Source organism: Salvia miltiorrhiza, chromosome 4 (assembly GCF_028751815.1).
Source record: "Salvia miltiorrhiza cultivar Shanhuang (shh) chromosome 4, IMPLAD_Smil_shh, whole genome shotgun sequence".
NCBI lineage: Eukaryota > Viridiplantae > Streptophyta > Magnoliopsida > Lamiales > Lamiaceae > Salvia > Salvia miltiorrhiza.
Genome location: NC_080390.1, coordinates 26371107 through 26385842, shown reverse-complemented (window position 1 = coordinate 26385842; position 14736 = coordinate 26371107). Strand labels below are relative to the sequence as shown.

Below are 14736 nucleotides of genomic sequence, written 5' to 3'. Positions count from 1 at the left end.
AAAGAGCTTATAGGCTCCCAAAAAAATAAATTCATCTACCTTAACTTATTCAACTATAATTTTTTATTTTCATTACATACTCTTTCAAGTTTATCTCTCATCGATTTTTTCCTCCAACTAAGATTTTATCTCTCTAACTAAAAGTTCTCTCTCTAGCTTATAAGCTCAATCATCCAAATATTTTGACGACTTATAAACTCTTAAGAAACTACATCTTATAAGTTCCAATTGATTATAAGCTCTTTAAAATAAGCTTAGTCAAACACCCTCTTATATGTATACAATTGGCCAGAACTGGACTCGATTAAACTACATAGTATATATAGATTCAAATATGGACTACACATTTTATTCATGTGGCACACTAAGAACGCGACACGTGGAAGAGATCTTCCAAGTCAAAACACACGGAGGGATAAAATAGGAATATAAATTTCAGATATTAAGAAATAGGAATACAAATTTGACAAATAGGAATGCAAATCTGACAAATGCGACAAATATGAATACAATTTTTTACCACAGATTTTATCTTGCACTCGATCGCCGCTTTGATTACAACGTAAATATGCATGTTGCCACATGGATAATTCGTAATTTATTATATGACAGATCACCTAATGCAATGCATATTTGTGTGCAACATTATTCATATTTGTATATATATATATATATATATATGCATATTTGCGTTCAATTATTTACATAATTAAAGTGCAGAGTGACACGCACCCGTCGTGCGGTGCGAGCAAAATACTTGTGTATGCCTAGTACAGACGATACACAATGCTACGTCTCACAACAAGAACTCAGTCTTAGTGGCAAGTGTAGGGTCGAATCCCACAGGGAGTGAGGAACTACTTTGTTCTCCAACGACAAACTGAGGTGTCACAGGTCTCAATCTGTATACTCTGCACAAGAAATTAACAAGATCAATAATAACAAAGGGGTGAGGTTATTCGGTTAGGTCATAACTGTTGTCAACATTCGTTTCGGTCATAGGCATACTGATGATCCGTCCATGATCCATATAAACTCAAGGCGTGGCCCAAAGACATTGGGGCGTTTCAAGAGGCTATACTTCACATTTAGGATGGTTGATCCCATTGTGATCACTTGGTCCGAAGGTCAAACATTCCCCGGTCACAAGGCAGTGCTTCACTTCTCCTTAGATGGTAGTCATACCCGTTTCTCACCAAGTATGACCCTCACCAACCTTCTCTCCCGAGGTCCCCAACTCTGCACTTTGAGTGACACATGCCTCCTGGACACAACCATTTCCAGCTTGTTAGCCGACCAGTCATAGACATGCTACGGCGCAGAAGTTACCTTCCTCGTTCGATAACCATGGCTTTATGCATCGTCACAGTTGATGGATAGTCTCTAGAGAAGCCCAAGACTGGAGAAGGACAGTGTATCCCATCAATCCTTTCCCCACCTTCTGGATCTACAACGCCTTTTGTTGACGCTGCTCAGCTACTCGGTCGTGGGTTTACGGTTGTCACGCCCTGGTATACCCTGGCCTTTGCTTGACATGGACAGCGTTTTACCGAACGGAGATCACCCGTTAGGCCCCTACTGTCCATGGTTTGGCACAGATCCGTCTGAAACCACGAGACTCAACCGAAAGAACAAATGCCTCACGAATGTTTACATGTTGACAACAATTATTTCCACCCCTAAAACCTCACCTAAGGAACTACTCACACATAGCAGAATTCATAAATGCGAAATAAATTAAACACATCATGTAACAAAAGGGAAATACTTGATTAATAGAAATGATACCTACGACCACATGGTCTTGAATCTTGTTCGAATGAAAACACCACGGAAATGGGAAATAATACTGGAATGTAAATTGTTTGGATTCCATACACGGCAGGATTAAAGTAATAATCTAAATAAAAACAGAGTTCAAAAGTGCCAAGAGGTTTTTCACACTGCACACATCCTCCTTTTATACTGCTGCATGGTAAAGGTCCAACCCCAGCTGCGCCAGCTTCATATCTTCAACGAGATTTTCTTTCCTTCTTTAGCTCAATCCGTGATTGATCTGATTGAATATAGCCTCCAGCTGCTTGCTGTAGTCAACCTTTCCCTTTCTTCCGATGTTTCTAGCTCCTTCCTCCTTCTTCTCTTTGCTTCCTCCAAATCCCCGAGATTTACTTTTCTTTTCTGGCTTTGGCTGTCTGCTTCTCATGGTAGTGGTCAGATGGATTGCTTCCTTCAGTTTGATTCATACCAGGTGGGTTGCTTCAGGCTCCCATGCCCCAAGTTAGACTGAAGAGGTACTGCGGCCGAAGCTCCATACTGGTAAACATGACTTTGCAATCTGGGCCTGGTAATGCCCATTCCAACCACATTCCTTCTGTTTCCGCTCTACTGGACCTTCCTTCCCCAACAACTTCATTCTCCCTGGACAGACCTGAATTGACACAAATAAAGAGAAAAAGAGGGCCAAATGGCCCAAAAATCGAAGACGCATCACAGAGCGATGAACATAAGCGAGAGACACCTGACAGGTCACCTAGTGCAATGTATGTTTGTGTGCAATATTTTACATATTGGGTAATTGCATATAAATTACCGAACTTTTAACAAATTCTCATTTTGCACATGAACTTTAAAATATTTATTAAAATTACTCAACTATTAATTTCTTCTCATTTTGCATATTTGTCCACTTTTCGACCAAACTTTGAGCTTGAAATGACGTCGTTTTCATCCAATTATACATCACAATGTCAGTTCTATTTTTCCATACGGTCATATTTATGCCACGCAAACATCTTCATGTCAAGTGAGTATATTTATGCAATGTCACCACGATGAAAAATGGGCAAATATGCAAAATGAGACAAAATTAATAGTTGAGTAATTTTAATAAAGATTTTAAAGCTTGTATGCAAAATAAGAATTTGTTGAAAGTTCAGTAATTTATATGTAATTAACCCATACATATTTGTGTTTATATATATGTAAATTTTGTGTTTAATTACATGCATAATTGACGCAACGAGTGATGCAGAAAAAAAAATATTTTTTTAATATCTAAAATTTGTATTCCGATTTTACCCCTCCGCGTATTTTGACTTGGATGGCCTTTGCCACATGTCGCGTTATTAGAGCGTCACATACACACAATATGTGGTCCAAATTTGAATCTATATACTACGTAAGGACAAGGAATCTACATGATGTATTTCCTCTCTCTTTCTTTGAAAAATACTAAATATTTAGATAATAGATAATGCTAAATTTATACACAACAAATTTATACGTATTTTACCTATAATTCATACATTTTGAGTGGTTCATATTTTTAATTTTAAGAGTTGTTTTTAACTTTTCATATATATATATATATATATATATATATATATTAGTGTTTGTGGCTCCCACTAATGATTTTTTTCACTTAATCAGCTAAAGTGGCTACAGACTTCTATTTTTATGGTTGTAGGTATAAAACTCACATTTTTATTTTTAATACATATGCATTTCTCCCAAACCAATAACTGTATGCAAAAGCAAAATTTAGTTCATTGAAGCATGTGATGGTGATAGATACTTGAATATTCAATTTACAGGGAATCAAAACAGCAGACTGTACCTAATATGTTGCTGAGATTTACTATCCAACTCCACAACTATGATAATAGCCAACTCCCTTAGTATTCGTTGAAATGGATGGCTCCCACTTTCCACACAACAAAAGTAGTAGCAAACATCACCGTGCTAATCAACACAAAGGATAGTATGATGAAAAACACATCCATACCACCAGGTAGTTCTATCGTCCAGCCCTCCTTCGGCATCCCTCGTTTGCTGTCGTCTAACATGTTGGTCGGTGCTTCGGGGAGCCCGGGCCGCTTCTTCCCCTTATCTGATTGTTGCAGAGCGTCGAGTAGCCTGCTGCCAAGCATGGGTTTTGCTGGCTTCGAGTCTGTGTAGCGGCTCAGTACCCTGGCTGCCCTCAGCCTCTCTCTTGCTGTTAATGAAGCTCTCTTCACGTTCGAGCTTGGCTTGCCCACATCTGTAGAACTGATCGCCCCATTAGGTTCCTCAGTTTTGTCACTTTCTGTTGAAGGATTTACGTCAGAGGCGCTGTCTGGAGGCTCGATGGGTTTAGAATCTGTGACACTAGTCTCTGTGGCGACATTATCACCTCCAGCAGCTACGAGGTGGAATCTTGTTCTTGTCCCTCGCGTACATTGTCTTAATCCAACCGGTCCCGAGAGAGAAGAGATCTTCAGTAACGAAACCCCGGCATTATCTCTCCGCCCCTGCTGGTAGTTAGTCTGCCACAAAGGTCGAAACAACTCATCAGTTTGGTACAACAATTCATAGTCAGTCTTCTTTTGTTTTCTGTTTTTTGTTTTTTTTTGGGTGGGGGGGGGGGGGGGGGGGGGGTGGTTGCGCCTAAATACACAAACTTTCATTGAATTCTGGCTCTGGCTTTGCACACCAACTACAAATTATGTCTCCAAATAAACGAACATTCAAATATGAATGATATGTTTTCCCCCTCAATTCTTCACTATAGTACTCCATGTCCACTCTCATTTACGCTAGGCTATAATGCATTTATGCCAGTGCATTGTACTTCTAATTTCATCTCTTCTCCAGTAACCCTCCAAGACAATTCTGAGAGGAAATATTCTAGTGATACATTTGAATGAAAATTGATTGTGTTTAATAATGGTGGATATGTTGGCATTTCAAGGACATTTCCCCAAAAATGCCAAGGCAGACATATTTTTCACTCCAGAGAGGTAAAATTCGCAACGAAAACAAACACCATAAACCATGTTTGAGTATTTTGAAGCTTGAAGTTTGAATCAACTAGAAATTATTAGCTAGATACCTACACATAAAACCAAAAAATGTACCTCGTACATTCAATCAGTACAGCCAAGCTTAAATAAAGGTTATCCAAAGTGTTTAGCTACATGTGTGTGTATTATAAGAGAGTCCTATTTAGGGAGTTCTGAAATCGTGTAATTTTAGATCAATCATGGACTCAATGTCAACTCGGAAACCTATGAGTCGGATGGAGCAGATGCTCTGTTAAGGTCTAGCTAGCTGCATGCATAATGAATCTAATTGTTTGAATTTATTGTATTCTATTGAAATGTAAAACCAATAATAGTTAGAGCATTCACTCCTAGGACAAGAACATAAAGCAAAATTAGCTGCAACTATAGAAAGTAATCAAGAGCCTTGGGATATCCTGAAATTTAAATTTATCTTAGTAAATTATGAATTGCCCTGTACTATTTTTATCTATCTAGGCAAATCCTCAAAAGTCAACGCCCCTTAGTAATACAAGAAAAGCAAGAGATAAAAAACTATTGCCAAACTACCAGACCAGTGTAATCTCAGAAACTACTAGACCAGTTTAATACTCCCCCCGTCCCGCTTCAAATGACCCAAAAAAATTGGACACGGAGATTAAGAAATGTATGATAAAAGTGTAAAGTGGTGGTGGGACAACCCAAAAAGTAGTGTTAAATGCCTAATGTAATTTGGATTGGGTCATTTGAAGTGGGACAACCCAAAATAGAAATTGGGTCAAAATAGAAATTCCCTTCTTCCTGCAACCAGTTACTTTTTGACAAAAAATTTTTAACAATAACAATAATATAGGACTGTCTGGTTTTACTAGAAATCGAGTTAGAAGAGCCCTTACACACAATAACATTTAAACCCTAAACTAAACTAATCAACTTTCCAATTCATATTTCGACAAACATCTTTTATTCATCTATTTCAATCTTTCTTAATAAATACTGAACGCAATTGAATTCTTAAACTAGATGATTACTTATCTAGAGCATCTCATATAATGAATTTATATTGTCTAGCAAGCCTTCCTACCGGTCAATAATCTAATTGATTTTCATAGTGAAGAGATTACATGAATTGCAGGCAAGGTTTTGGCATAAAAATTAAAACATCAGTTTTGTGCGGTCTCTGATGAGATAGAAACCATGCCTATTTCATATAGAAATGTATATTTCCAGGATATTTAAGCGAATAATGCCGCAGAAAGTAAGATACGTACCGTGGGGTTGAAGCCGATGACCGAATTCAGTGAAACAGCCATGGGGTGAACGGTAGAGATGGTGTTTCAAGGGCCAACCATTAAGCTTTCTCAAGAGAGAGAAAGGGGAGTTGCCAAACGGATGGCGCAGAAGGATGCCAAGTATAGATATTCTCAAACGGAAATTCTTTTTAGTTTTTATATAAAAACAGATATTAAGTGCAAAAACGGCGCAAATATTCTTTTAAAATATTCAGAATTTCAGCTCTGAGTTTGACGGTCGTTAATTTATTTTTTGCATTACATAGTGTAGGGGATGAATCTAACAATCACGGAAGCGACGTCAGTAACGTCTGGATCGATGGGTACTAGCAACCTGAAACCACTAGCAACGTTAGAGCCCTCCGAAGAGCACCGGTGGAGGTGTCGATGGAAGGGTCTCCGACGCTCAAGTCAGTAAACTGATAGAAATAGTAAGCGTAAATAACGTAACGAAATAAATAAATAGTAGTAATAAGTGATGTATCCGGGAAATCGGAATATCCCGGAAGTTGAATGAAAGCTAATGAGCGGTGTGGAATAAGGGACGACGGACGTCCGGGCTAGCGGGGCGATCGATCCCTAGAGTGTTGTGAGCGTGGAGGCTGAACAGAAGAGCGGAGAGAGCACCAGATTGAGAGATTGTGAGTCTAAGATTGAATGTCCATGACGGCCTCCCCCCAGGTGTTAATGAAGTAGTATTTATAGGTTATGGACCTGCAAGGAGGCGACTAGGGTTAGGGTTTGTTGGAATGCTCTTTGAAACCCTAGCGGTTCTGATTTTTTAGTGTAATGACCCGCTCTTTTATATATTTTAAATCCAGTTATGAGTGTTTATTTTTGTTCATCAGTGAATGAAAACGGTTATTATCCTGATATGAATTCAGCTTATGATCCTGAATTTATATTGTTAAAACAGTCAATGATATTATTTCAGAGTTATAACTGACTTAGCAAAGTCACGTTATTTATTTAAGCGAGATGGAATTAGAATTTATTTTTACTCAAGTCGTGGATTATTTCCGACTCGTGAGTTAATTAAATCTGCGGATTTAATTTAGATTCATTTTATAACTTATCGATTTTAGCGAGTTATCACATGTCGAAATCGAGATTTATGTAAATATACAGTATCAAGCAGAATCGAAGCCAGTATTTTATTACAGTTACTGAATCACAGAGATTTGTTTATTACAATATATATATATATAAAATACTACAATCTGCTTCGATAAAACAGTATTACACGCACACAACATATTTTTACAACTACCAGTAACAATATACAATATTCCAATCACATTGATACATTGATGTCCACAACTCATAATAACATACAAAGTCATCAGTATCATTACACAAACTTTCTTTTTTGCTCCACCATGCTTTTCTCCCCATTCATACAACACCACCACTACACTTTGTCAAGCCAATTGAAGAGCAACAACTCCTCCTCACTTAGTTAACTCCAGCCAAACAACACCACATTCTTCCACCTTATTCCCATATATCAACCGCAATTAATGGAGAGCAACAACTAATCATTTCAGCTATTTTCAATTTGCTCAATACCTCAACAATTGAAGGAGTAGAGAGATAACCTTCATTCATTACTCTGCCAAGTTCAAAAGGGTAAGCCATACTTTAACTCTCTCTAGCTCTGCCATGTATTCCTCCTGCATTATTAAGGGGAACATCATATGATTCTATTTCAGATTCTATCAGCTTCATTTAAACCAACGACAATCAGCCAACCAACAGTCATTTTCAAGGTATTAATTCAATACCAAATATTCAATCCAGTTGTATGCATATCAAAGCATGATCAGTATATAATGATAGAAAACATTGTTGCATAATGGACATAGCAATCAACTAAAGTCAGTTTTTATGTGTTATTCATGAGTTAGACAATGAGGACTTTCGAAATAGAAACAAACCACTATGGCTAGTTTTACCCACTGCATAATCGAATTATAGAAATACTAGAGCTCAATAGAATCATGAACTGAGTTTACAACAAGCTTTGAGTTTCGTTCACAATAGAGTATTAAGAATGAACTTAGCTTCGAATGGAAAATGGCGCAGCCTGTTCGGTCGAGCCATGAAGCGATGATTGGGCGACGGCTCAAGGGGATCCAAGCGCCAATCGTGAATCACGGCGACGTGCAGAGGCACGCCGGACTCGTGCGCAGCAGCGGCGGTTCCAAGGACAGCAGCGTTGACGGCGTCGAGCGGTGAAAGGTAGAAGACTCCCGACCTCAGCGATGGTCCTCGCCGGATTCCAGTAGCAGCAGCGGCGTCGGGGCTCGGAGAATCGACGGAGACAACAGACTTTCGACGGTGAAGTCCGAGAACGGCAACAGCAGCAGGCGGCTTAGCTGCTGCCCGTCGATCCAGAGAGAGAAAAGAGGGCTCGACGTCGAAGAGGAAATTGAGGACGGGAGTTGGACGGCGCCGCTCCCAGCCGACGACCGTTCGCCGGATTTCGAAAGTGGAAGTGGCAGATTCAGATGATGGAGAAATTAGGGCTTCTTTTTCGTTCCTTCAATAGATTCGAGGGAGAGATGAACGTTTGAAGCCGAGAGGAGATGGGCGAAGGGAGTGTCCGAGTCAGGCAGAGCAACGACCGGCGACCGTTCGCCGTCCTTCCATGGGCAGCGGCGACGGCGGCGATTTCTAAATTGGGAGGGGAGAGTGACAGCTCTGTTTCGGAGAGGATAAGAAGGACGTTGAGGGATTGACGTTGACGAGGAGAAGCGGCGAAGCGTCGACCTCGCCGGTTTGCAGAGCGGCGGCGACGGGCGCCTCGGCTGAAGGCAGAGCGAGAGGGAGAGAGGCGTGCTTGATTTGTGAGGTTGAAGAGAGAGAACCGAGAGTTATGTGGGAGATGGGCTACTATTTTTTTTAAATTGGGCTTCTTTCATTTATGTTAAATTGGGCTCTATATTTTAATTGGGCTTAATTATTAAATTCTTGGGCCTTGTTGATTTATTTTTAGTGGGCTTGAATTGGGCTGGCTTATTTATTAATATTGGGCCTCTGATTTTATTTAAATGGCCGATTTTAATTACTGATTGGGCCTCCGATTTTATTTATATGGGCTTTGATTTAATTGTTGTTTTGATTTGTATGGGCTTCATTTAATTGAGTTGGACTTTATTTATTTTAATAATTGGGCCATTTCATTGGGCCGGAGTTTATTTAATTATGTTGGACTCCTTATTTGGGCTTTGTTATTTTATTCCGATTGGGCCTCCTAATTATTTTCTTTAGGCCTTGGTTGTTTATTCAATTGGGCCCTAAATTTTTTTTTTAATTACTTGAGTCCATGAATTACTCCAACTAAACTTTTCAATTTAATTATTGGAATGTCACGATTTATTTAAATCAAGCCCATATTTGTTTAATTAATTATTAGGCTGCCTTATGTTGAGCCTTTTAATTATTTAATCTTATAACATTACTATTCCTATTTATTAAGCCGAGAGATTTTATGAGATTATTCAGCGAATAAGCCGAATTAGTTATATCTTAGTAACGACCACGAAGGATGGATTTATTTAATTGGCGAATTAGAACACCCTAAGAGAACGGATTAATTTTTATTAATTATCCGGCTTCATGAGACGAGACTTAGCTTTTGTTTAAATCCAATAGCTTGGATTAACAATAGAAATTCCCTGATTATTATTTCAGAATAATAATTCATGCATAAAGATCATGCATAATTAATTCTGTATTCTCATTATTTGAGGATTTTACTCGAGCAATATCTTATTTATATTCTCGTAATAAAGGCCAAGCACGAGATTAATAATCAGTCAAGGAGCTACTGTACCACAAAAAGTTTCTAACAGGTGGGCATTACTTTCATATATATATCAAATGAGTTTAAATGTTACGTTCAAGCAAGTTATTTCATAACTAAATTAATTGAAGTTATTTCAAATATTGTCTTGCCATAAAATGTTTAAATTTCAGTATGATATCTATCTGATGTGACTTTAATCATGTAATCGAATTCGGGTCTTGAGCAGTTGATAGCTATCCTGCCAGGGCTAGTGTACACCAGTGACCGTGAGTCATCTAGCGGGTTGGCCGGTCAAGTGACCGTGAGAGGTGGCCACCTCTCCGGCACAAAGTTCCAGATATGATAGATTACAAGAGAACTTAGACTGCAGTCGAACTTTAAGAATCACAAATGAATTTAGTAAGCTTGGGCCTTTTAGCGAAAAACTCCCTTGCTGTACTGTTTAATTATGGCATGACAATTTACAGTTTTGAAGCATGTATTTTATACTTAGGCATACGTGCCCACTGAGTACTTTTGTACTCAAGCCCTGCATATATTTCTAAATGTGCAGGTTGAGTAGCTGCCGATGGTGATGAAGTGACGAGCGGGATTCTTTTGTCTTATTATGTATTAATGAACTCTAGGGTTACATGTCTTCATACATGTAATCAGAATCATATTCCGCTGCGTACTCAGAAGTTTTATGTTTATTTGGCTAAGTCAGAGATATCTGAACTTACTAGTTATTTGAGTCTATACGACTAAACTTCTGTTATATTATAAATATCTCTTTTGTTAAATGATGAAATGCGATCCTTCCTTGTTTGATTATCCCCTTTCTACCCCGCTTCTAATCACCCTCCATTAGTCACGATTTCCCCGGCTTAATTATCCTTAATTAGGTCCGGTCGTGACATTTAGGAAACGATCTTCCGCGACTTTCGTTTGACCTAGTGGAGGACTCCGAAGGCAAGATAGGCAATGGTTACACGCTGCATGTGGAGGATCGATCTTAAACAAATCTGCAGCGGAAGCTTTCAAGCTCATAGTCGACATGGCAGAGGAATCGAGAGATGAGGAAGGGACTATAGTCAGAACTACTCCGGTGCCGGCTCCTTCTGCCCAAGACGAAAAGTTGGACAAGCTTTGCAACATGTTCGAGAAATTTATGACGAATCAAGGAACACCCAATCAAGGGATTCCCAACATTCGGAAGCCTGTGAAGGCATGCCAGCTTTGCATGGCAAATTCACATGCAACCGATGAATGTCCACAACTTTTCGAAGATGAAGAGCTTAATGCTATTGGGCAACAGCCAGGAGGAAACAACGGAGGGCAAAACCAGAAACCTTTTGAGCCCTACAGGCAGCAGTACAACAATCAAGGATGGAGGCAACATGAGAACCTTAGGTACGGCAACAACAATTTTTTGGGGCCAAACCAAGGGCAGACGAGTAACCCACCACAATACTCGCAACAACCTCAACAGGCAAGAGGATCCTCCCTATCAGAGCTCGTGCATCAAATGGCCCAACAACAAGTGAAGTTCCAGCAAGAGACCGAAAAGTTCATAATGGAGACAAGAGGAGGAATGCAGAATGTGAACTCCCAACTATCACATCTTGCCCAACCAGTCGCCAGACTTGAAAGCAAACAAGGGACACTCCCATCCCAAGTGGAGGTGAAGAAGGTGAATGACATGACACTCAGAGGAGGAAAGGAGTTGCCCGAGGTTGATAAGGAGAAAAACAAAGAAAAGCTAGAGATCAACGAGCAAGTCGGAATGGGATCAGCAGATGAGGAAGAATTCGCCCAAGAGAAAGAAGCAAAGCGAAAGGCGACAGGGAAGGGTAAAGAGAAATCAAGCCAGACTGAGCCCAGACTCCCCTTCCCAGACAGAATGGCCAAGGAACAAGAGAAGGAAGAATTAACCGAACTGGTTAAAATCTTCAAGAAGGTAGAGGTCAATATACCCATTTTGGTCGCGCTACGCTCTATGCCCAGATGTGCAAAATTTCTCAAAGAACTCTGCACTCGGAAGGTCAAATACACGGATGATGCAAAATTTCAAGTGGGCGAATCCGTGTCTGCAGTCTTACAACGAGATATGCCCATAAAATGTGGAGATCCTGGCATGTTCTACATTCCATGTGTAATAGGAACCATGAAGGTGGAAAAGGCAATGCTCGATTTAGGGGCATCCATCAACGTCATGCCCTTATCCATGTACCAGGACCTGGAGATAGGACCGCTGAAGCCTACCCGAGTGGTGATCCAACTGGCAGATAGATCAAATGTCTACCCAGAGGGGATATTGGAAGACGTTCTGGTCAAAGTAGAGGAACTCATTTTTCCAGCGGACTTTTACATTCTAGACATGGGGAGGTCAAAAGCACGAGATCCGGTCATGCTTCTGGGCAGACCATTTCTAAAGACTGCCAGGAGTACTCGCATTGATTGTGATACGGGCAAGCTAACATGTCAGTTAGAAGGGGAAACGGTGACCTTCAACATATACAATGCCATGAAACATCCAGCCGATACAGAGATGGTGAAAAGTGTCGGCATGATCGAGAAGGTTGTTGAAGAGGTTTTGCCCAGAACAGCATTCAAGGAGCCATATGACACTATAATCCAGAATGGCATAACCGAGGAGGATTTGCAAGAGGAGCATTTGCAAGAGGCGGTGAAGGTACTTAACGCGTGGAGCGAAGAGGTCAACCACACTGAGGCACTGAAAATCCCCACCCTGAAGGAAGAAGACCGACTTGTTCCATCAATCCAAAAGGCACCCAAGCTCGAGCTGAAGTCTTTGTCCAAACACCTCAAGTATATTTTCTTGGGCGAAGACGACACTTTGCCCATAATCATCAATTCAGAGTTGACACTCGAAGACGAGAACAAAGTCAAGATGACTTTGGGGAAGTACAAGGAAGCAATTGGATGGACCCTAGCCGACATTAAGGGCATAAGCCCTACTGTATGCATGCACCGCATATTACTAGAGGAAGATGCAGTCCCAGTCCGGGACCCCCAGAGAAAGCTCAATCCAGCCATGAAGGAAGTCGTGATGAAAGAGATACTCAAACTGTTGGATTTGGGCATAATATACCCAGTATCCGATAGTAGGTGGGTAAGCCCAGTACACGTTGTGCCCAAGAAGTCGGGCATACAAGTGGTGGAAAATGAATTCCGAGAATTGATTGCCACAAGGTTGCAAATTGGCTGGAGGGTGTGTATTGATTACCGCAAGCTCAACCAGAAGACACGGAAGGATCACTTCCCTTTGCCTTTCATCGATGAGATGCTAGAAAGACTTGCGGGGAATCAATATTTTTTCTTTCTGGATGGATACTCGGGCTATATGCAGATTTGGGTCGCGGAGGAGGACCAAGGCAAAACGACATTCACTTGCCCTTTTGGGACGTTTGCCTACCGGAGGATGCCATTTGGGCTATGCAACGCCCCGGGCACATTCCAAAGATGCATGATGAGCATATTCACGGATCTCCTTGAGAATTGCATCGAAGTCTTCATGGATGATTTCACGGTGTATGGGCAAACCTTCGACTCATGCCTAGCTAATCTGGAGAAGGTGCTAAAAAGGTGCGTTGACAAGAGTTTGGTGTTGAACTATGAGAAGTGCCACTTTATGGTCAAAGAAGGGATCGTGCTCGGACATGTGATATCAAGCAGAGGAATAGAGGTGGACAAAGCGAAAATTGAAATCATAGCCAAGCTACCATATCCAACGAACATCAAGCAGTTACGAGGATTCCTTGGGCATGCTGGATTCTACAGGAGGTTCGTGAAGGATTTTGCAAAGATTGCCCAACCTATGACAAGGTTGCTACAAAACGAAGTGGAGTGGAATTTTGATGAGGATTGTAAGGAGGCTTTCCAGATCTTGAAGAACAATCTGATATCTGCACCCATAATACAACCCCCTGATTGGGGTATGCCCTTTGAGGTGATGTGCGACGCCAGTGGATATTCCATAGGGGCAGTTCTTGGGCAAAAGCGGGGGAAGGAGAGTCACGTCATCTATTATGCCTCGAAGACACTGAACGGAGCCCAAGTCAATTATTCAACGACTGAGAAGGAGATGTTGGCAGTGGTGTTCGCCTTTGAAAAATTCAGGTCTTACCTGCTTGGAGGAAAGACCACAGTCTACACTGATCATGCGGCCCTGAAATACCTTCTGGCCAAAAAGTAGTCTAAGCCTAGGCTGATCCGATGGGTTCTACTTCTACAAGAATTCGACGTGGAAATAAAGGACAAGGCTGGAGCACAAAACCAAGTGGCCGATCATCTAAGCAGGATCGTGAGGAAGGAAGAAGGGGAACCAATCAAGGAGATGTTCCCGGATGAACAACTGTTCTATGCCCAAGGAAGAAGGGAAGATCCATGGTACGCAGATTTGAGCAATTACCTATGTTCTGGATATGTACCCCCTGGATACACTTATGCCCAGAAGAAAAAATTGGCCAAAGACAGCAGAGAATATGTTTGGGATGAACCGTATATGTGGAAGCAATGCGGGGACCAAGTGCTTCGGAGATGTATCCCACAAGATGAGCAAAGAAGCATCCTAGAATTTTGTCATTCAAAGGAGTGTGGGGGACACTTTGGGCATAAGAGGACTGCATCCAAGGTTCTGGAGTGTGGTTTTTATTGGCCAACAATCTTTAAGGACAGCCACACCATCTGCAAGAATTGCCCACAATGCCAGCGAGAAGGAAACATAACCAGGAGGAATGAAATGCCCATGATGCCCATTATGCCCGTAGAGATTTTTGACATTTGGGGAATGGACTTCATGGGACCCCTTCCCAACTCAAGAGGAAACTTG

At 40.9% G+C, this 14736-nt stretch overlaps 1 protein-coding gene across 1 annotated transcript; it reads right to left on the bottom strand.

Moving 5' to 3' along the window:
- Nucleotides 1-3522: 3522 nt before the first annotated feature.
- On the bottom strand, nt 3523-6319 carry LOC131020020 (uncharacterized). Its single transcript, XM_057948650.1, has 2 exons — nt 6071-6319; nt 3523-4304 (listed from the first exon to the last, which is right to left on the bottom strand). Exons 1-2 carry the CDS (start codon nt 6110-6112, stop codon nt 3675-3677), a joined length of 672 nt encoding a protein of 223 aa, XP_057804633.1. The 5' UTR covers nt 6113-6319; the 3' UTR covers nt 3523-3674.
- Nucleotides 6320-14736: the final 8417 nt, after the last annotated feature.